The sequence below is a fragment of the Pagrus pagrus genome, assembly GCF_965226575.1.
Source record: "Pagrus pagrus genome assembly, chromosome: 4".
NCBI lineage: Eukaryota > Metazoa > Chordata > Actinopteri > Spariformes > Sparidae > Pagrus > Pagrus pagrus.
In genome coordinates, this window is record NC_140188.1 from 11,216,215 (window position 1) to 11,237,206 (window position 20,992).

Sequence of the window (20,992 nt, forward strand, 5' to 3'; positions counted from 1 at the left end):
TTAAAATGCTGATAAACAACCCGATCATCAGAATAAATGTTAGCCAAGTACGTCGAATTTTCTATTTCTCTCTTGTCACAACGCTTGTGCTTATGTTTAGGCACAATAACCACTTGGTTAGGGTCAGAAAAGCATCATGGTTCGGCTTAAGATACCTGTTGACCAGCGCTCATGGATTGAGATGGTCCGACTTCCTGTGACAAACAAAACAAAAACACCCATTCTGTTTTAAACTACATTGACCACATACAATCTTGAAGCTTCCTTGAAAACAAAGCTCTACCTACAATTTCAACTGACAAATCGGTTCTTTTATCGGCAATAAAACGGCTGGAAATATGGCTTATCTGCCAATGTTAAAGAAAGCTAGGAAACATTCCCAGATCCGTCCCTTTATTCGGATCCGAACCAAAAGTTATCAATCAAAAAACAAATGTACACAGGTGAGAACATAACCTGCTAAGTAGCTGGTGAACATAGCGGAGACCGTGCTTGATTTACATTCATCATTTGACCACAAACACAACTCCAAATCCATAATAATGTTTCTCCATAGCTCCCGGCTGTTAATAAATAACTGCTTGCTAACAAGTGCCATATCAATTTAAAAATGGATTATATGTTAATGTTGTTTTTCGCACCGCGTGTATGCTGCACCCAAGTGGCCAAAAAAAATCAATTATTGTAGATTTAAATTCATTAGCTGTTAATGTAACACACAGCATGCTGAGCTCCTCCAGCTCGATATTATTTTCACGTCACATAATAATGCCTCCTAACTTTTACAGGTCAGTCCCATATTACACAGTGTAGCTTATAGTCTTTAGACTTATCACAACAATTTAAAATCATTCAAAAACAGAAAACCCCTCACTCAGAAGACTAACACGAGCAAGCTGTCGAGGAGGAGATCGACACGTACTGTATGGCATTTAATATCCATAAATATTGGACTGTATCGCAAAAAAATTATCAGCTTCAATGTCACCGCGGATCAAATGAGCAGTGCTGCTAAATTTACTGTTTCTCCGTGAAAAGCACCTCCGCCGCTCCCCCTGACACATTCATCTGAACACAGTACAGCCTTGAGAGTGTACCAGGGAGCGACAACCTTGCATTAGGCCGGCACGCGCTCATTCACAAAGCTCCTGCACATTGGATGACAGCTCAAGGTTGACTGCCATTCACTCTTATGGATTATCGAGTTCTGCTTTGCCCCTCGCGCTGAAGGTCTGTGAGGTTCGGAGGAGTTAAGGCGTGTTTAAAGGGGCTGGATTGATTTGTGGGCGAACCTGTGACACAAAGATGATGTGTGTATTTGTGATAAACATTCGATACGAGCGGTTTGGATCAACACACGTGTGGAGCCGTGCATTTTAGCGCCTGTTTGCTGAAAAACATGGGATTGTCGAGTTGTTATCTCCTGTTGTTTTTCTTTTAAACTCATCTGTTGTTTTTGTGTTTCATTTGCTGCTGGGAAACCACTTAAAGCAGCCAGACGTGACTCCGATCTATCCAAAAATTAGACTTTCATAAAGGTGAATGTATAGTAAATTGAAATATATACACCCTATCGATCAAAGCTCTGAATTTTGTGGATCATAAAAACAGCTTCAATGAACTGAAGCAGCTTTTTGTGAAACATCTTTTCCCGTGTTTGTGTAATTTGTCCTAAAACTCAACTACACGACTAGACGATGTCCTTCCTACTTGTAAATCTGAAAGTGATTTCACACCAGGATGCCTCAGATTAATGTTTTTCACACAAATCAAGTCACTTGGATATCTCTGAGGACCCACTGCGGGCTCTAATGGCCCGTGTTTATGATCCGACTAAAAACGCACCTTCACAGGCGTCCCCATTATCGCCCGTGACGTTTATTTTTCCGTGTCACAGGCGGGGCTGACAGACTTTCTTTTTGGCTGGAAGGTGCTTTCAACCGCAGCACCACAATCTTCCTGTCATGGAGCGAACATTACTGTGAAAATATTCCTTCTCACAAAGAAAATGTGTTGCTGTCATGCTCAAGGTGGCGTAGACTTTTCTCTGATTGCACACTTGTCTCAGGAGCGGGTTGTTGCTTGTCACTTTGGCCACCTGAAGCTGTTTGCTGTTCTTTTTCTCATCAGACAGGACTATTTTTCCTGTAATACATCAGAACGGCGCTGCATTGATCCTGTCGCATGATGGTTGTGGTTGTATAAGTGCTCATTAACTCTCATTTATTATCCCCATTTATATATTTTCCAATAAAATTAATACAGAAGAATTTGTCACGGTGACGTTAAAACCAACTGAGAGCAACCGGGACTGACACACCGCGCAAAAGAACGGCTGGATCTCATGAAAACAGAGAGCCAGACAGCTGCTCTAAATGTATATAATTAAAGGATGAAAAAGACCAGTCTTTAATGGTTAATGGTGTTGTTAATGGCAGATTGATGGTTTTATTGGGTGGTTTGAACGATGAGGCAACCATTTAGCCTGCAGTTCTGCGCGTATGAATGCAAAATGTCTGTCAGAGCCAAAAAAAAGCCCCGAACATAAAGTGCTCTTTCAGTTTTCTTTGGAAAGTTTGGGCACCATATAAAGGAAGTGATCAGAGTAATCAAAGACTATAAGAGATAAAGAACTAAGAGATTAAATGTACGTGAAGTTGAAACCAGTGGAGGATTACACAGCGATTAGCAAGAAAATACATCCTCCCACAAATCTACAAAGGATTTCATACCTCCTGGTTTAGATAAACCTTCTTTATTCAGGGAATTAAAGATGCAAATAACACATATGCAAGATCACAACAAGACAATATTTGTGGATAATATATCACAAAACAAATATTGCACACTCACACAGCCACACAAATTAAAACAATCATATATATATTATTAAAAACATGAGCTATAAAAGTCCCTCAGAGGAATGACTGTTCCTCTTAGCTTGCATTAAAACAAACATTAAAGCTGCACTTTTTCATGTTAACTACGGACGTGTCATCGAAGCTCCTTTCTGTTCATCGTTTTGGTTTTTATGGCGCACAACTTTACTGTTTCGGCCCTATTTCACCGCTCTCTCCTGCCTCGTTTCCTGCCACAGAAGGCAGCTGTGTTCTGCATAAGAAACAAGGAAACGCTCACTGCACGGACAACAGACAGACACGTTTAGCCATTAGCTGGTGAACATCGAGGAGCCTGGGAAGCAAGATATTTCCCTCGGGAGGTGGTGGAGACCAAAAACAGAGCGTAAAAAAGTAGTGAATGTTTGAGGTGGACACAAACACGACGCTAAAGAAACGTTAATGCTGCTCCATTACTGATGGATGTGTAAACTGTCTATTCAAGGCGATAACAGGGTTATGGACATGTTTGGGCTATAGCACGACACTCACAAGATCGATCAGCTGTTTTCGCTGTTGTGTCTTGTCAGATTAATTCCTACATTCCCTCCTTGAGGCGACTGGTTTTCTTGTTTTGTTTCTGGTTTGCGACCTCTACTTGTTCAAAACTAGGCTATGATTCTTTGCATGGCCTAGTTTCTTTGCTCCAAACCAGTTGATGGAAACGTGCCTGACTTGTTTTTCCGTTTTTTTGCTTCTATAAAACATTTAAAAAGTTCTTCAAGCTTCAGAGTCTCTTGGCAGATGCAAACAGAGCGAATGTTGTGTCTGCAGCTTGTTTTGCGGCCCCTGAACGGCAAAAAAATTTAATTTTTTGCTTTTAAAGGAGATTTTGTTTTATATTAACCTTCAGTATAACCTGAGCTTAATCCATTCATCCAATATTATGTGCAGCAAGTTGCAAAAGTCTGCGGCTATTGAATACCCTGATACTGAAATGTTGTGTACAAATGCTCCACGTGCCTTACCTTGAATTGCCCCCCGGGGACAAATAAAGTTTTTGAATTGAATTGAATTGAAATGAATGCTGAAGTTAATTTTCTTTTTAGTCTGATCGTTGTGTGCTATTACAAAAAGCCGAGAGTCAATCTATAAACAAAAACATTTAATTTGATGATGCTTTTCAAGAGATGTGCCGTCTTTATAGAGTCAGAGGATCAGATCTCGAGCCAAGGTTCTGTCTCTTACCAAAAATTGCTGTTTAACATTAGCAATCGTGTTTGTCTGATGAAATAACCCTGATGATGCCACTGTGACTCAGTGACGGGGGGGAATTTAACAGGCAACAATCGAGAGTTGTTCAACATCATTTCCTCGGTTTTCGTACCAGACCTTTTGGACTTTGCTTCATGGATTACATCTTTTTTTTTTTTTCCAAGTATACAAGCTTCATGGTACTCTAGCATTAAACTGCTGGAGTAATCTTCGACGAGGTCAGCTGACTCGCGGTGTTTGTTTTTGTGGTAAAATCCAGTTAGGATAGAAGAGGGAGAGTTCAGAGTGATGTAACTGTATTACATGAGGCGGAGATTGAGACAGTGAATCATTGCGTGCCTTAAAAACACGCTCCAGCAGCGGGACGCCGCTGGGCTGCAAAAAATTTCAAGCAGATGTGTCAATACAGATACAGTACAGATGTGTTGGAATGTAATCTAAAGGAAAGTCCATTATAATATCTTAGAGGATTAGCTGGAAGGCCCGCTCGCATGAAAATGATTTACTTGTTGTAAACAAACTGTGTGTTTTCGTCAGACTGACTGGAGGTGCCGTGGCACATTTTAATGCCTCGATTAGTATTCATCCACATGATGCATTAGCGATTTGAGCTGTCCTGGTTTGTGACCCCGGGGTGTTAGCTGAGAGCGCTCAGATCGCACTTTAGATGTTTACTTCAGGTTTATGCCATGATGGCGACTCCTGGCCTCGGCGCGGATCAAATCAGTTCATGAAAAAGACATAAATCTGCTTACGGCTGGAGAGTGCGGCTTTATCCTGAAGCCTCCGATTTAAGTATAATGTAACAGAAGCATGTGCGACAACATGTGTGTCATTAGGTTACTCCTGACTGCTCCTCTGCCGTGATAATGGAGGATTTTCATGCAGTCTAGATTATGTGCTGAAAATAATGCCCCAGACAGAGCAGCACAATAATCAGTGGCACAGTGACCATTTCATTTTCTTTTTTTTCTGAGTGAGGGAGAGACCATCTGTTCCCCAGAACCAAACTAAGAGCAGCGGCGTTTTGAATTATTCATTTTTCTAACTGTAACACACTGCTCCAGACATTTGGTCTTGCTCTAAAAGCTTACCTTATGACATGAAGCAGTGTGTCTTTCCCTCACAGCCAGGGGAAGATAGATTGTAACGGATCCCCAGGGAGAGCGATACAGTATGGGAAGTTAGATATATTGCTCTGCCTCGCTCTTTCTCAAGCCCTCCTCCTCTTGAATAGACGGGTCTGACTGGGGTCTTACCCTCAGCTCTCACCTCGGCAACAATCCTGATTGACACAGAGATTGTCCATTACCATATCACATGGGTGAATTCATCCTCTGTGCAGGTGATGTTTTCTGTGAAAATACTCTGTTATAAATATGTTTTCTTCAGGCTACGGGAATATAGCAAAGAACAAACGCTTATCAAAACGTGGTGATCTGAAAGGTACAGGTTGTTTTTGTGATGTCTTCCCCTGAAATCGCAGTCAACCCTCAAGATCTGTTGCTTCACTGCACACAGATTTATCCAAACACACAAAAACTTTCAAAAGAAGACTCTTTCTTTCGGTTTTGTCTGAGAGATTACATGTTTTCTTTGTCTGTATTTGTACTTCACAGGGTCCCGGGCACGGTTTGAAGACAGCGCACCTCGGATTGTGGAGGACCCCTCGGATTTGATCGTCTCCAAGGGGGAGCCCGCCACCCTCAACTGCAAGGCAGAGGGCCGCCCCACCCCCGGCATTGAGTGGTACAAGGATGGTGAGCGCGTGGAGACGGACAAAGATGACCCCCGCTCTCACCGCATGCTCCTGCCCAGCGGCTCCCTCTTCTTCCTCCGCATCGTGCACGGGCGCCGGAGCAAACCAGACGAGGGCGTCTACACCTGTGTGGCCCGCAACTACCTGGGAGAGGCCATTAGTCGTAACGCTTCACTTGACGTTGCCAGTAAGGCTCATTGATCATGGTCCTAAAAGTGTGTGTTTGTGTGTGTGTGTGTGTGTGTGTGTGTGTGTGTGTTGTTTTTTGATCTATATGTTGATGTGTGTGCAGCATGCAGATGCTTCACAGTTGTGTCCCAGATCTTTTCGCAGCTGTCTGGCAGCTTTGTGGAGGTCCACTGGAGAACTGGCTGTGCTTAAAAAATATGATATGAAACCACCACACTGCAGGAAGCAACCCCTGAATAGATGGTGGACATAAATTCAGTAATAAGTAATAGCCTGTGGATTCGAGGCTAATTTTAGGCTGCCGAGACAACATACTTCATGTCTTTAGTCCTTTGTGTTTTTGTGTGTGAGGTGTTTAATTGCAGCTTGAGAAGAGACACCCCAGTGCATTTAGACACTTTCAGGGAAGTTTTGCTTGTTAACTACCACGCTGACCAATTTAGAGCAGCCAGTCGTAAATTGAAAATGGAAGCAGACGACTTAGCGAATCTAAGTGGTGTCATTTTGGCCCCGCTGTCACAAAGACAACTGGACAAGAAAATAAAAGAGACAACTCTCCTCAGCAATTATCAACAACACAGGACAAAAGTGAAGGTTTATTCATTTATTTAGCCTCTAATGGAGATGTGAAAGCAGATAGAAATGGTGCCAGGCTGCCAGCCTGACTGGTTTCCAGTCAGCCCTTATTTTCCCTGGAGATGTCTCTGCAACATAATACACAGACGTCATCTGGTCAGAACTGTTGTTTCTCCACATTCTGTTGACAATTATAGTTAATTTCTCTGTAGGTAACATGGATATAATAACAAAACTGTGGGATGTTTAGGTTAGTTATTGGCTAACGTTGTAACATTTCAATATATTAATTAATTAGTTTGTCTTTTCTGGTGTTAGAGGCTGTAAAGTGGGGGTCTATTCTCATATTTCTGTCCAGTGAAGTATCACTGTGACTACATTTAAAGGTATATCAATATCAATATTTCATTTTTGAATATCTTGATTATCATCAATGCAGGTATATCGCTCCAGCCCTAATCTAAATAAACGTTGCCTCCAACAAGAAGGTTTTGTTTTCGTCCGTGACTGTTTGTTGGTCGGTTTGTCAGCAGGATTATGCAAAAACTGCTGAACAGATTTCCAGAAAACTTGGATGGAGGATGGGTCACGGCTCAGATTAAACCCCATTAACTTTTGGATGGGTGGCTCTGAATAAACAGACGGATCCAGGAATCTTTCCTCACCTTCTTTAACATTGTGAGATCGTAAATTCTCAATAATTAATGGACCTTTATAAAAAACATCAGATGTGTTTTTAGGTTGATTTAAATATGTTAAATTCGATGTTGGATTAGGTTTGATTGAATTAAAGGGGACTGTTGGGCCTTGGCGGAGATTTGCGCTCTACTGAGTGACATTCTGGTTCATGTATATTGGATCAATTTACAGTTTCAATCATTTTCAATATCAGGAGAGAAAATTTGGTTCAGTGCATGTCTAATTTTATTCCCCACCTCTGTTGCAGAGATTTAGGGCGTCTGGCAAGATCAGAGTCAATCAGTAAAGGCGTGTGAGCCTCCTACAACATCCAAAACTCTTCAGTTTAACAGAAAAACATTACCTCAACACTTGTCTTTGTGTCAGAGTTGATCAGTTATGCTATGCATCTCACTTTAGCAGCTGCGGGGAGACTGTTTTCCGTGTCGGTCAGACTCAATCACAAGTGTTTGAGACGATTTCTGTTAAAGTGAAGAGTTTGGGAAAGCTGTAGGAGGCTTTTGCTTCTTGCTGTGATCAGCGTCTCTCCTGCCAGAGTCTGAATTTCCCGATTCTTTATAATGGAGGTGGTGAAATAAAGTGTTATCGTGACTAATGGACAAAAGTGTGAGAATACCACTCAGGTTGATAAATGTTGGAACTTCGCCTTAAAAGGCTTCTCCTTGTCTCTCCTTTATTTCCACATCGCAGTCACTTATTCTTCAGTCTCTGCACAGAAAATCAGAGCAGCTATTACTATGATTTTCATCATCGATTACCGTTTTGTCGATAAACTGTCGGAAAATAGCGAAAGGTTCCTGTTATCACTTCCCAGGGACCAATGTGGTGTCACAAATGTCACAAACATATTCAACTGACTCGTGTGGAGGAAATAATCACAATTCTTGGCATTTCTGCTTGATCGGTTATATAAAAGATAAATCATCACGGCTCAGTTATATTGTGTTGCTGACCTGTGGAGACCTTCTCAAAGGCAGCCAGATTATCGTCACATCATCTGAGAGTCCTCCCTGTTTGTACCAGCAAAATCATGTGTGAGCTTGCATGTATAGCTGTGTTTTCTTTGCACAGACGTGTTGTCTGCAGCTCCAGAGCTCAGCAGGGGAGTATGTGCTCCCCCTCCTATCTTTATGAAAGTGCAGTGAAGTAAGAAGCTCCTACTAGGAGCCATGTCTATTATTTTCCCTCCTCGGTCCAGGACACGTGCCATTGTCTTCCCTCCCTCCTAATTGTGCCAGTGCGGCTCGGCCCTGGGCTGAACCGCAGCTCTCTTTGGCACGGGGAAATGGATTAGTCAGTGGGTTGATTAGGGGAAGGAGCGTTAGATTAGCAAGGTCGAACTGTCCTCGTTAAAAAACACAAAACAGCAATTTGAGCACAGTCTTATCTTCCGCCATATTCTGGCTTCCTTACTGGCACTTAACACTGTGTGTAAGTGCTCATGGCTGGCTGAACTCATCTGGAGCTCGTGTCCGAAAATAGGGACGGCCTCGGCAGATAAACTGTATGTTGGAAAAGCATAAACAGCTGCCACTAATGCAAATATCCAGGCTGGGAGAAGACGTGATGCGTGCACTGTCATGCTGCCTCTTTTAAAACATCGATAATGAAATTTAGCGTTGTGCACAGTGCAGTCAGATCAGTGCAAGGATGACTCACCTGCAGGCACTGAGTGACTAACAGTATTAATAAGTGCCTGTTTTTTGTTCTAATCTCGCTGCCTGTGGCCAGCGAGGGCATATGCTTAGGCAGCATGGTGGTGGTCTTAGACTCCCCCTCCCCTCTGTGTGAGGTTATGCTGACTGTGGGGTAAGCAGTGACCCAATTAGCTCTGGCAGCGAGCGGAGAGGAGGGTGGGGTGGTGGTGGTGGGGGGGGTCTGCAGTGTTAATGAGAGGCCAGTATTTAAGCTGGTGGTCTTGCAGTAATGTGTGAGTGTGTGTGTGAGGCAGGAGTCTGAGGGGCAACAGGTGGGTGGAGGAAGAGCTTTAAAACTCCCACTGAGCAGTAATTAATACCGATGCATCTGTTCTTAGTATGTCTGCCTGCGTAGGGGGAAGGAGTGCTGACACTAACCTGGGTTTAACCACATTAATTACACATTAATTGCCAGTGAATGATGCATAATGTATTGTGCTGCATGACTAAGACTTTTCTCGGCAGTGGGCTCACAGATTTGCTCTTCACTCATGGAGCCTCTCATTTCTTTAGCCCCAGGATACTTAATGTGAATTTACTGGCACAACGTCCGCCTATTATTTTCACTGAAGTGGCATCTTAGCTGGAATTGCTTCTGCTGAATTGTATTTAAAAAGCATTATGGTCGAACATAAATTGCGGAGAAGAAATCCTTCAAGCTTTGTTGGGGTCTGTGTAGTCTGACTCACTGAATGTAGACATGTTGTTATGAGCCTGTCCTTGGGCTATCTGCGTGTGGCTATCTAAGAAGCTAGCGCCATCGTCCCTTTCAAGTTGGTCTCATGGGTGAAGTGGTTTGTACCCACTGACACTGTGATGAATCTGATTTACATTTCCCCATTTCATGTCTGAACGACACCTGTGGAAGTGCCTTCTTTCTGATGGCCAGCAGGGGGTCATTAGAGAGTCAGCTTGTACAGTATGTAAGCTTATGAGAAAATGACCCTACTTCTCACTTGATTTAATGCTCCAATAACAGATTCCTAGTGAGTTCATGGTCTCAATCACTATTTTCAAGCCTTTTTCAACACACCATGATGTTCACTTTATTTAAATTATTGTCTCATGTAGAGTAAAATAGACAATAAAGCAGGGTTGTGCTTTAGGGCGTGGCTACCTTGTGACTGTCAAGAGGCTACAACACAAACCTTGACTGGATCGATGTTGCCATAATGACTGTTTTGCCAGCGACGGTGAAGCAATGAACAAGATAAAAAGCTCTGAGTCTTATCAGTTGTTTGGCAGTATTTTGTAAAGACGGTGAGATCTTAAAGCAGACATACAGCCAAGTCAGTTCTTTTGGATTTGCAACAACCCCTTGTTGTTTGAGCCACAAATTTAGTCTTTCTTGATTATCCAAGTGTGCATGTTCAAATGTCTCGTTTTGTCTGATGAACAGTCCAAAAACCCAAAGATACTCAGCTGTGCGTGACAAGGAGCAGCTTCAAAAAGCTCACATTTCAGAAGCTCAAACCGATGAATAACTTTTTCATTTATCAGAAAATAAATGATCACTGGTAACTTGTAACACAGCTCCAGTACATTTACTGACCTCTGGAGTAGCTCCGTAATATCTGAGCTAACTCCACGAATGTTGTCCTCCTGTCTCTGGGTAGAAGGGATATGATGACATTAATCCATTTAAGATGTGATAGTGATGATGTGACACCTGTAGCAAACCTCTACCCTCGCAGACACAGGGTAAGTAAAAATCATAACAGGAGGTCTCACAGAAAATTCATGCATGGCATCAGGGGCGAGGAGTGGATGTGTCTTCATGAAATAGAAGATAATTGGCTGGGACAAACGCTGACTTTACCTCCGAGTCATAGAGGTTTGTGTCAAAACATAAAAAGGATTCAAGAACTAAGATAGATTTCTTTTTTTCTGTACAGTCAGTCCCTATTTTCTGCACAGCTGCAGGTGAGGTGATGTGTTTTATGCTCAAATGCATTTTGCGCACCCCGAGGTCCACAAGTTATGTTTTTTTGTATAGCTGCTGTTGCTCCGTTCTGGAGTAGCTCGTAGTAGGAGCTCGCTTTGCTGGAAAATGCCAGCAGCAGTCATTATTCTGTCTTTTTTTTATTTATTTATTTTTTTCCCCTCCTCTCCTCTTTCACTGTAAACTGCCACTGACCGGCTGACTTGCCTGGCTGGTAAAAAACCCAGAATAATGAGACAGTGGGAGTGGACTGAAATCCATTCCCCCCATTCTTCCAGTGCTTTTAAGCTTTGAAATAAAGCGAGAAAGGGGTGGGGGGGCGAAACAGTAGTAGTGTCTATTTCAAAATCATGAATGTGAATGTCTGGCTGTCTCAGCGAGGGAGGAGCCGGTCACATGGTGCGCCGGGATTAGAATAAAGTAGGACAAATAAAAAATAAAACTTGTTTAAAAGCCTTTCGAGCCAGATGTTCCTCTTACTCCTGATGAGAGATTATGGAGGAATCAAACTTGTGGTTGCAGCTTGTTTCTTGGCTTCTTCTGCTCCGTGTTTTCACTGGGAAGAATCCTTTGATATAGATCATCCCCGATTAATACAGTTCATATGCGTAGTTTAGAAGTGATCAGCCATAGTTTGACTCTGAAATTGTGCAAATCGCCACTGCTACGGTTTACATTAGCACCGTGAAGCCTCGCCGATAATGCAAAACGTGTTGTCTGTATGCAATATCTGCTTGTAATTGAAACGCCATCACATTTTCAGAAAGTGGAGGAATTTGTATCCATGGGTTTTTCATAAAGACTGTTTGCCCTGGAGTCTTTTCTCATCCTCCATCAACACAATCAGACAATGGATGGATTAAAGCAATCTCTCTTCTCTGTAAGCAAAGCCTCCATTAGCTGTGACAGGGCAGTATCATGGCAATGGGATTAGACCACCTCCCTAACGGGTTTAGTGCTCTCTGAAATAAAAGAACAATAGGAGCCAGGCAGCGGGTCATCTCAGGCTCACTCCCTCTGTCCTCTCACCTCTTCGTCCACCCTCCTACCTGTCAGAGAACACAGAGCCTGGAAATCATTCCCACATCTGGCTGGCCCACGCTGTCTGCCCTGTCTGCGTCCTACACTCACTGTCACCTCGTTTTTAGCACAAAAGCTTTTCTATTTTTTTCCCGTCCTGTCCGTCAAGCTCAGCCGTCACATTTCTTTTAACTTGCCGGTTATGTAAATGGCCTGTGAACTGTTAAGTAATTTGCCCCGTGGCTGCTTGATTTGAGGTGAAATAAATGAACAAATAAAGCCCTGTCAACATACATTCATCAGGTTTACATACACAGAAAGCGAATGCCTTACATACACTTTCTTGTGATTTATCTCCCTTCCTCCCTCTGTTCATTTTTCCAAAAACACTAACAGATGGCCTTTCTGCGGTCCTGGAGCTCCTCTCTGCTCAACGCTAATGTTATAGAGATAAATGTCACTTAAAACTCAAGTGATGAATATTCACTGGGAGATTAAATCTCCTAATCTGTATATCCCTGAAATATTAAAGTTATGAAAATGAATGGCCACCCTCAGAATAGCGCAGATGAAACCGCTGAGAGTCATTTAGCGCTGCTTCGCCATTATTTAAGCACACAGAAGGCGCCTTTGGGGAATATGAGGATTTGTCTCCGCAGAGGCAGAGGCAGGGTCAGCCCTCAGCTGCCCCGCAGTAACCACGCTCCCCGTCTGAGCCCAGTGTGGGCGGACGGACGGAAGCGATAGCGCAGGGCCTGGTTTAGAAGATTATTTGGCCTACTTGTATTATGTCTGAGGAGTTAAGTCAGGGACAGTGGCCCCTTAGGAGGGAGGGGGGGGGGGGGGGGTTGAGGGTTCGTCTCAATGTTTCTGAGGAGATTGGACGATTCTATGGTGGGATCATCGTCACAAAACATCCATGGGAAACGCTTTGGCATAGCCTATCAGCCTTTCAAGTCTGCAAAAGGAAGGATCACATTAACTTGAACACAGCTTCAAAGTAAATTTGGGAGCTCGTGTTGCAGGGTGTTTTGGGGGTAGTGATGTCGGGAATACATTCTGCTCTCTGGCATGTGTTTCAACCCTCAAATGTCCCACTTTCTGGGAGTCTGAGCCGGGGGACTGTGGGTTTCAAATGCTAAAGGTGTGTGCGTGCATGTGTGTGTTTTCGCATCTGTGGGTGTGTGTGAGTGAGTGTGCAGTTCAGGGATTAGCTCTCCGCCCATAACTTTTTCACTTCAGTCACCATGGCAGTGAAACAAAGGTCTCTGTGCACCCATCTAACCAGGCCTTACAGACGGAGGTCTAAAAATAATGCAGTGCTTTCAATTAGCCCTTCAGCTCTGCAAAGCATTTGAAACAGGCAGCCAAGTGAACAGGGTCGTGGTTATGCGGTGAACAGACCTTTGGGAGGCGTGTGAGTGCCTTTGCTGGTTACAGTCGAGACAAGTCTCTGCTATAGCTCCTGCACAGGCTCCTTAAAGGGGCAATCTGTAAGATAAGGCCAGAATTTTAGGTTAAAGCCGACATTATTAACAGAATGTGAGGAAAGACGTGTCTATTGAAGTTAGCATGCTAACCAGCTAGCTGCAAAAGGTGCTCGGGGAGTAACTGTTCTTCTTCTCACCAACTCACATAACCTTTCCCCAAAACTTTTTCCTCTTCTCCTGTGGTTGTGCTCTGCTAACCGAGCCATGAGCTGAGCAGCAGGTGTTGGTTACTCTAGCGACATACTGACCCCTTGCCATATTTTACACATTACACCTTTAATTGTCCTGTGTTGTGAGCGTCTTTAGGGTGTTTTCTGTGGCAGATGTCCACATGCACCCACGGGCTCCCCAAACTCCCTGGTCTGGGAGGTTCCTCCTCTGCTGTCATATTATCATAATCATAATCATAATCATCTGCTCTGAGATGTATTACAGTGTTTGACTATGAATAATGATTGAAATATCTCTGCAGCGTAATGAGAAATTTAATAATGTCAAAGAGGTGAGGAGTTTTGAATGAGTCTTCATTTTGGAAGAGACTTCTCACGCCGCCTCGTCCTAAATGTCATGGCATTAAAAAAAAAAAAAAAAAAAAAAGAAGTAGAAGAAGAAATCCCATTCTGCCGCTCGGGAGAGAAAGTAAACTTCTGCTTCGTTTCGATAAAGCTCTGTTTAAGAATGTCTGCATGATTGATTAACTCATATCACGCAGCTTGTTTTAGAAAAGGGAGTGTAATGTGCAGATTGACGGATGTCCACTTGAGACCTGAGGGACAAAAAACTGTCTGCCGCCGCTTTGTAATATTCATAACCGTTTACCCAAGACAATTATGGACGTCAAACTATACTGAGGAAGGATTTAACATCTTTAAATAGTTGTAAAAAGAAAAATTCAGGCTGAGATTTTACTCAGTGGGTCTGAATATTGATGCTGCATTAAAGGCCAGCGCTGCCATGTTCACACAGGCCTGTGAGACGTACTGGATAATAAATGTGTGGCATAGATTTAGTGATTGGCTTGGAATAAACTCAGTGCTTAGTTAAATTGATTTAAGGTGGATTACAGCAACGTGACTAAATCCTAATAAGTAAAGACTAACTGAGATTACAGCAGTTGATCGTCCACTATTTACACTTCACCTGTGTTTGCTTTCTGCTCGAGGACTGTAAATATGCAGCCTGCGGTGATAATGCTGGCACATTTACCACTCGAAATTCGCAGTGACACCTGGGTCTCGGATTTAAGTATCATAGACTTCTCATTTCTAGCCAGCAGCTGTGGATTTTGGTCATTTATAATAAGAAGCAGATAAGGGAATGCCCCGTAGAGCGCCTTTATAAAAGAGATGTCTGTAAAAGTGCTGACAGAGCACCTCAAACTCAACCTCGACTACAGACGTCAGATAGCATTCTTGCTAAATCAAGCCTGTTTACATTACGTTTTTTATTTTTTATGCTGATGTTGATTAACAAGCTCTTGGTGCAGTCTCGCTTTGGCTCACCTTTGAAAGTAGGCTAGGCTACAGGTAGTAGGCTAACAGACAGCTAATATTTGCAGTTTAGGTTGAAGCAGATAACCTCACTGCTTTATGCATTCCTTACACATTTCTGTTGGTTTTTTGTTTTTGTTTTGGAAAAGCTCCAGATGCCCTGAAGCCTTGATTTCACGGTCGCTCGGGCTATGACTGGATAATGGCTTTTCTGGGTTTTTTGGCTCAACTGATGATTGAGAAGTGTGTGTTTAATGTCGAGTCTGCCATCAGCTGTTTTCACAAAACAGTGGACAATCAACAGGAGTCCGTCCTTGCCTCACCTTGCGGAGGAGGACCGTCCATACCACTGACAGTTTTTGCGTTGATAACAATACATGTTTACAGACGTATCCCCAGTATCAAGGGAAGGGCTGAAAGCAATGCGCAGTCAAGCAGGAAAGAGTGTGAAGCGGCCCCGTGACAGGTCCTCAACATACCAACTTGCTGTGAATTCTCCAGACGATGACCTGCTCTATTTACACACGGTCTCAATCAGACATTACATGGACGTTGTACAAGGGGAGCTGGCCATTTCACGTCCGCTCCGACTAGCTCTGACATTTGCGTTCACACGTCCAGCTCCTCTGAGGAATGTCTGCACAATTTCACGTGGTGGAAGTGTTTGTGTGAAAGCGGTGATGGATCGTACAAGTAGATGTTGGCAGAAAAGCAGAATTAATCATAATTATTTGCGAAAGATCGCTAAAATATTCATGGAAGTATAAAAGGAGATTGTATTGATTGATGACGCTGGATTAAAAACACTTTGGTGGAGAGAAAAGGCTGTAGGCAGTAGCTACAGGATGTGGTCCGACATGCCGAGTGAAGTCGTTTGGTGCGTGTGTGTGTTTGAAAATGTGAGCCTGTCAGCATCTGAGTATGAGTTTCCATTGTACAGGAGAAGGCTCCAGTTCACAGTTCACACTGAGTCTTTCATCTGTCAGTCACCGCAGAAGATTAGACGATATCAAAGGTCGCCGTGTCAAAGTCATCTCATCCTGTCGTCATCCGGCGGGTGGCAGGAGTGCAAACTTTCGGGGGTGACTCGAGGATAAGCTTTCCTCGCTCACTGCTGATTCTGTTCGAGTCGGTGTGTTGCAGATTTGTAGGATGGCAATTGGAATCAGAGACACAATCCTTTCATTAATGCAGAGGCCATTTTTTCCTCCCTCACACTTTGGCTAAATTATGAATGCGCTGTTATTTGTTTACTCCATGTTGGGCAGAGAGATGTGCATTATTCATCTGTTCTGACAGGAGAGACAGCAGAGTAGGACACAGTCATGGGAAAACATTAAAAGAGAGAGCGCAGTCTAACAAGGACGGTGCCAGGGATTTGAGCAGTCATGCACATGCAAACACAATAATCGACATTCTCTCAATAAGCTCGTTTTCAGCCAACCCCTCCGCAAGAAGATGGTTCACTCTGGAAAACAAGTCTAAATGATATCCGAGACAAATTGGTGTTTCTTTTGATTATAGCGGTCATGTGTCTGCGCTGCTGCTCACCGATCTGTGGGTCTGATTTCCAGGCTTTGTTTAAAGCACGCCAGACAGACAGGGCTTCTGAAGCTAATTAGATTTCTTTGTGTTTTCTTCTTAGTCCTGAGAGATGATTTCCGCCAGGCCCCGAGTGATGTGGTGGTGGCCGCTGGTGAACCTGCCGTGTTGGAGTGTGTGCCTCCACGAGGTCACCCTGAGCCCACCGTGTCCTGGAAACGCAACAACGTCCGGGTCAGCACCAAGGATGATCGCATCGCTGTGAGTTCAACATAAAAAACACTGGACAAGGACTGAACGTATCGAGCTCCCTTTTCCAGATGAATGGGATACAAACACAGCTTTTTAAACCTCCATGTGCAGCCACATTTAGCGACAGAAGATGAGAATTAATGCCACAAATATTCTCACAATTATGAATCCACGACTGAAAAAACTCAAATGCACTGTTTACTCATGTCAAAGTAATCTACAGTGCCCAGCTGTTTGAGTAAATTATTCAGACTTTTTTTTTTTTTTATGAAAGTATGTCACACATTAGACACACTCGCATGTGTTCAGCAGGAACCAGAGGCTGAGAGCCAAAGACAAGGTATGCAGCTAGTAATGAGAGACGCCCTGGCTGAGGCATTCTTGGCTTTGGACTTTTCATGACGAGAACAAAAATGTAGAAGATCACCGTTCCTGTTTTTTACGAGGGAAATCAGAAGTAAAATGACTTAACCTTTAATTTTAGCTCAATTTCGTTGCTGTGTTTTCTCATTTTTGCGGGTGCATATCCAAACAGGTGCTACGATGAATAGCACATGTAATCTAAAACAACAGTGTTACAGCAGAGCTTTCTCATGAAATGTCCGTTTATTACCAGCAGTCGAGAGAAATGGCAGAGATAACCATTTACACTGACAACAGTTTCAATAGACCGTAATTCAATGCGGACACCTTGGTTTTCTATGGACCGGAAAATGCCTCAGATTCTGCTCTCACTTTTCTTCTCTCCTCTCATGTGTAAAATCAACAGCTGGACACTTTCTCTGGTGCTTTTTGAAAAGCATTTTCTGCCCGTAATGTAGGAATTTCACAAGGTCTCGTTGACCGAGCAGTGTTCAAGTACAACTGACTCTTCCACACTATAAAAATACTCCATTTCCAAGTCCTGCGTTGAAAATATGCTTAAGGGAACGTTCAGTCCAAAAGCTACATATTTGTCCTCTTACCCGCAGTGCTGTTTATCCATCTAGATCGTTTTGGTGTGAATTGCCAAGTTTAGTAGATATCAGCTGTCGATTTGTCTGCCCTCTCTCCTATATAATGGAACAAGATGGCACTCGGCTTGCGGTGCTCAAAGCGGCAAAAAAATACATTTAAAAAAAAAAAAGTCAACAGCAGTGTCTCTTTCCAGAAATCATAACACGGTTACTGAAGATAATCCACAGAGCTCGCTGTGAGCAGTTTCATTTTGGAACGTATTATTTTCTACCCAACTAAGCTCGCTCACTGAGTAGGTGCAGGCTTCCTTCTGCGTGGTGATACGGTTGGCGGGTGTAATTAGGAAGAAAAGAAAGTAGTTCATGAAACTGCGGTCTGTGAATTATAAGAGGTAAGAAGACACATTTTTGATTTTTGGGTGAACTATCCCTTTAAAGTATCAAAGGTTAAGGTAATTTACATCATTTGTTTATCATTATTGATGTTTTACTCATGTTTTGTATGTAAAATACTGACTTAATACTTGTATCCATGACTGTGAAATACATGTAGAGGAGTCAAAAATACAATAATAGTAACATAAACATAACATTTGAGGCATTTGAGTAAATGTACTCGGTTACGTTCCACCACTGTTCAGACGAATAGCAGGATGACCCGTGCAGTGTTTTTGAAAATGAAGGATTAATGATTCATAACAGTGGCAGAGTATCCAAATGTGGATTATTTTTTCATCACAGGCTGTGATGATAACTCTGAGTCGTATCTGTCTGCCGTCTTCACTCGGGGCACCCTGAAAGAATAATCTCTTGAGCTGTCGCTGTTCTGTTTTGCAGATGCGCGGTGGCAAACTGATGATATCTCACACCAGGAAGAACGATGCCGGCATGTACGTTTGTGTGGGCACGAATATGGTTGGAGAGAGGGACAGCGATCCTGCAGAGCTGGTGGTTTATGGTGGGTTCCTGATATTTATGCAGTAATGAAGGAACATAACACAGTCATGTTTGACGATCTCCTCTTCCTGCAGAACGTCCTGTGTTGGTACGGAGGCCGGTGAACCAGGTGGTGATGGAGGAGGAGACGGTGGACTTCCTGTGCGAGGTCCATGGAGATCCGGCCCCCACCATCCGATGGCGCCGAGAGGAAGGGGAGCTTCCCCGCGGGAGGTGAGAGCGACCGACATGAGCACCGGCCAATAGAGAGAGTCCGACTGGTGACGCACACACGAGGCTGAATAAGAAATACAGCTTTACCAGAGACAAGTCATGTATTTGATTATTAACTCATGTGACCCAGAAAACATATGTAGAGTAATTGTTCATTAATTCATGTCTGTCTATCGAGTTGAGACCAAAGAGGATTTAGCAGGCCTAGTTGTCTGAATCCTCCTGTGGACAGACTCATCCTATTTTCCATCTAAACTCAAGAGTGTCTAATACATTTAGCTCAGCTTATTTAATAATTACATTTTCTTTCAATTTCCAACATTAAATTACTCTAAAGCCTAATTTTATCAAACTCTAAAAATAATGCTTAACATAGTACGAGAGAATTGTACAGTTTTATGTAGGTTAAGAAACTGTTTTAAGCTGTGTTGAGCTGATGTTATACATTATAGATATCATTTTATTCTCCCTGCCTCTCTACATCAGCTGTTGAGAATATTGTCCCATCATAGTTAAAAAATAATATTTCCTGAGCTAATGTCAAAGTCCAACAATTTGGGAAATGTGCCTATTTTCTTTCTTCCTTAGACTTGGATGAGAAGGTCGGTACCAATCTCATAGCTGTACAGTAATATAAAGCTACAGCCCGCAGTTGGTTAGCTCACCTTAGTTTAGCATAATGACACTTTATATCTCGTTTGTTAATCCGTCCAGAAACCCAAGTTAAAAAGGTGTTGCTAGGCGGATTTTGTTACCTTTGGACAGAGCCAAGAAAGCTCTTATCCTTCATGTTTCAAGTCTCTGTGCTAAGCTAAGCTAACCGGCTGTTGGCAGTAGAGTCCTATTGACAAACGTGAGCTTGTTGAGAGTCAGATTAGAAGATTGATACGACTCCTTTGTCTGTATAAATGTACAGCCTGAGACAGTGGTGGGAAAGTGAATAAGTATATTTCCCAAAATGTCAGATAAGTTGATTACTAAGAGCTGTATAATATTCTGTCTTTAACCTTTCTCTTCATTTCTTTGATCCTCTGCCTCTATGGTTGGAGTCTTATATTCCCAGCGTCCCTCGCTGTTGTTTAATATGGTATATAATGGGAACATGACAAAGGTTGCTATGTCCCCAGGGTCCTATGTTCCCCAGTTTTCGGGTTTAGGTTAGGATTATTTGAACCAAACACAATAGGGAGGTCAATGTTTGTTTACAGAGAGATGAACGTAGGACCTTGGGGACATAGGGCCATAGATATACTCCCTCTATGGTTTATGAGTCTATGAGATAAAGTGACTCATACTTTGATTTGATTCATATCGTTCCTGAATCAACGCTGACAGCTGATTTATCTCTCCGTAATGTGGTTGTATTTGGTGAATTAAATAATTCTGCTCTGCAAAGTCCATCTTCATATTGAATCTACTGTTAAGAGAAAACAAAAAAGGCTGTTTGTCCTTCATCAAGTGAAAAATTGATTTGATTTCAACAATGTTCCTGGATCCAGTAACACCATCTTAAGGCGGATAAAGCACATTGTTCCACTCCTTTCAAGATATCGCACCTGATTGGAACCAATCCCTGCAACAGGGTGATTGACAGGGGGAAGAAATGACATTATCTTGTACCGCTGACAGATTTTCTTCCCTTTGTGTAGATTAGTACGGCCATTTTTCTTTTGCTATGCTTCTCTGTTAGATCTTTCATTATCTCTGTTTTTCTCATTGCCAGGTTTGAAATCCGTAACGGCAACAGCCTCCGTTTGTTCCGCGTTAAAGAGCAGGATGAAGGGACGTATACCTGCACATCTGAGAACAGCGTGGGCAAGACAGAGGCCTCAGCCATGTTGCAGGTCCACGGTAAGGAGCGCATCATGCATATCGAATTGGAGCGCACACAGAGACACTGAGGCATGCATATGAAAGCTCTCGTACCTAGAGCTATGTTCATGCATAAGGTAACATCCAGTCACATGGCAACAGTATCATGTAAATTCCCATTTTCATGTCGAATGCTCCGTGTTTTTAAATCAGTGTATCTTTTGTGCGTCGCTGTCCAGCGGTCCTGCCAGCAGCTTATGCTAAACCGTATGGATTACGCCATTTG

The 20,992-nt window shown here is 42.9% G+C and overlaps 1 protein-coding gene across 4 annotated transcripts in view; it reads left to right on the forward strand.

Moving 5' to 3' along the window:
- Nucleotides 1–20,992, forward strand: part of LOC311255651 (roundabout homolog 2) — a 57,306-nt gene that overhangs the window by 5,429 nt on the left and 30,885 nt on the right. For all 4 annotated transcript variants that reach the window (XM_084350290.1, XM_084350289.1, XM_084350291.1 and 1 more), the window contains exons 2-6: nucleotides 5,732–6,058; nucleotides 16,620–16,777; nucleotides 18,562–18,682; nucleotides 18,756–18,894; nucleotides 20,618–20,745. In XM_084350290.1, coding sequence (XP_084206416.1) covers nucleotides 5,732–6,058; nucleotides 16,620–16,777; nucleotides 18,562–18,682; nucleotides 18,756–18,894; nucleotides 20,618–20,745 — 873 coding nt within the window. The remainder of the gene's footprint in view (nucleotides 1–5,731; nucleotides 6,059–16,619; nucleotides 16,778–18,561; nucleotides 18,683–18,755; nucleotides 18,895–20,617; nucleotides 20,746–20,992) is intronic.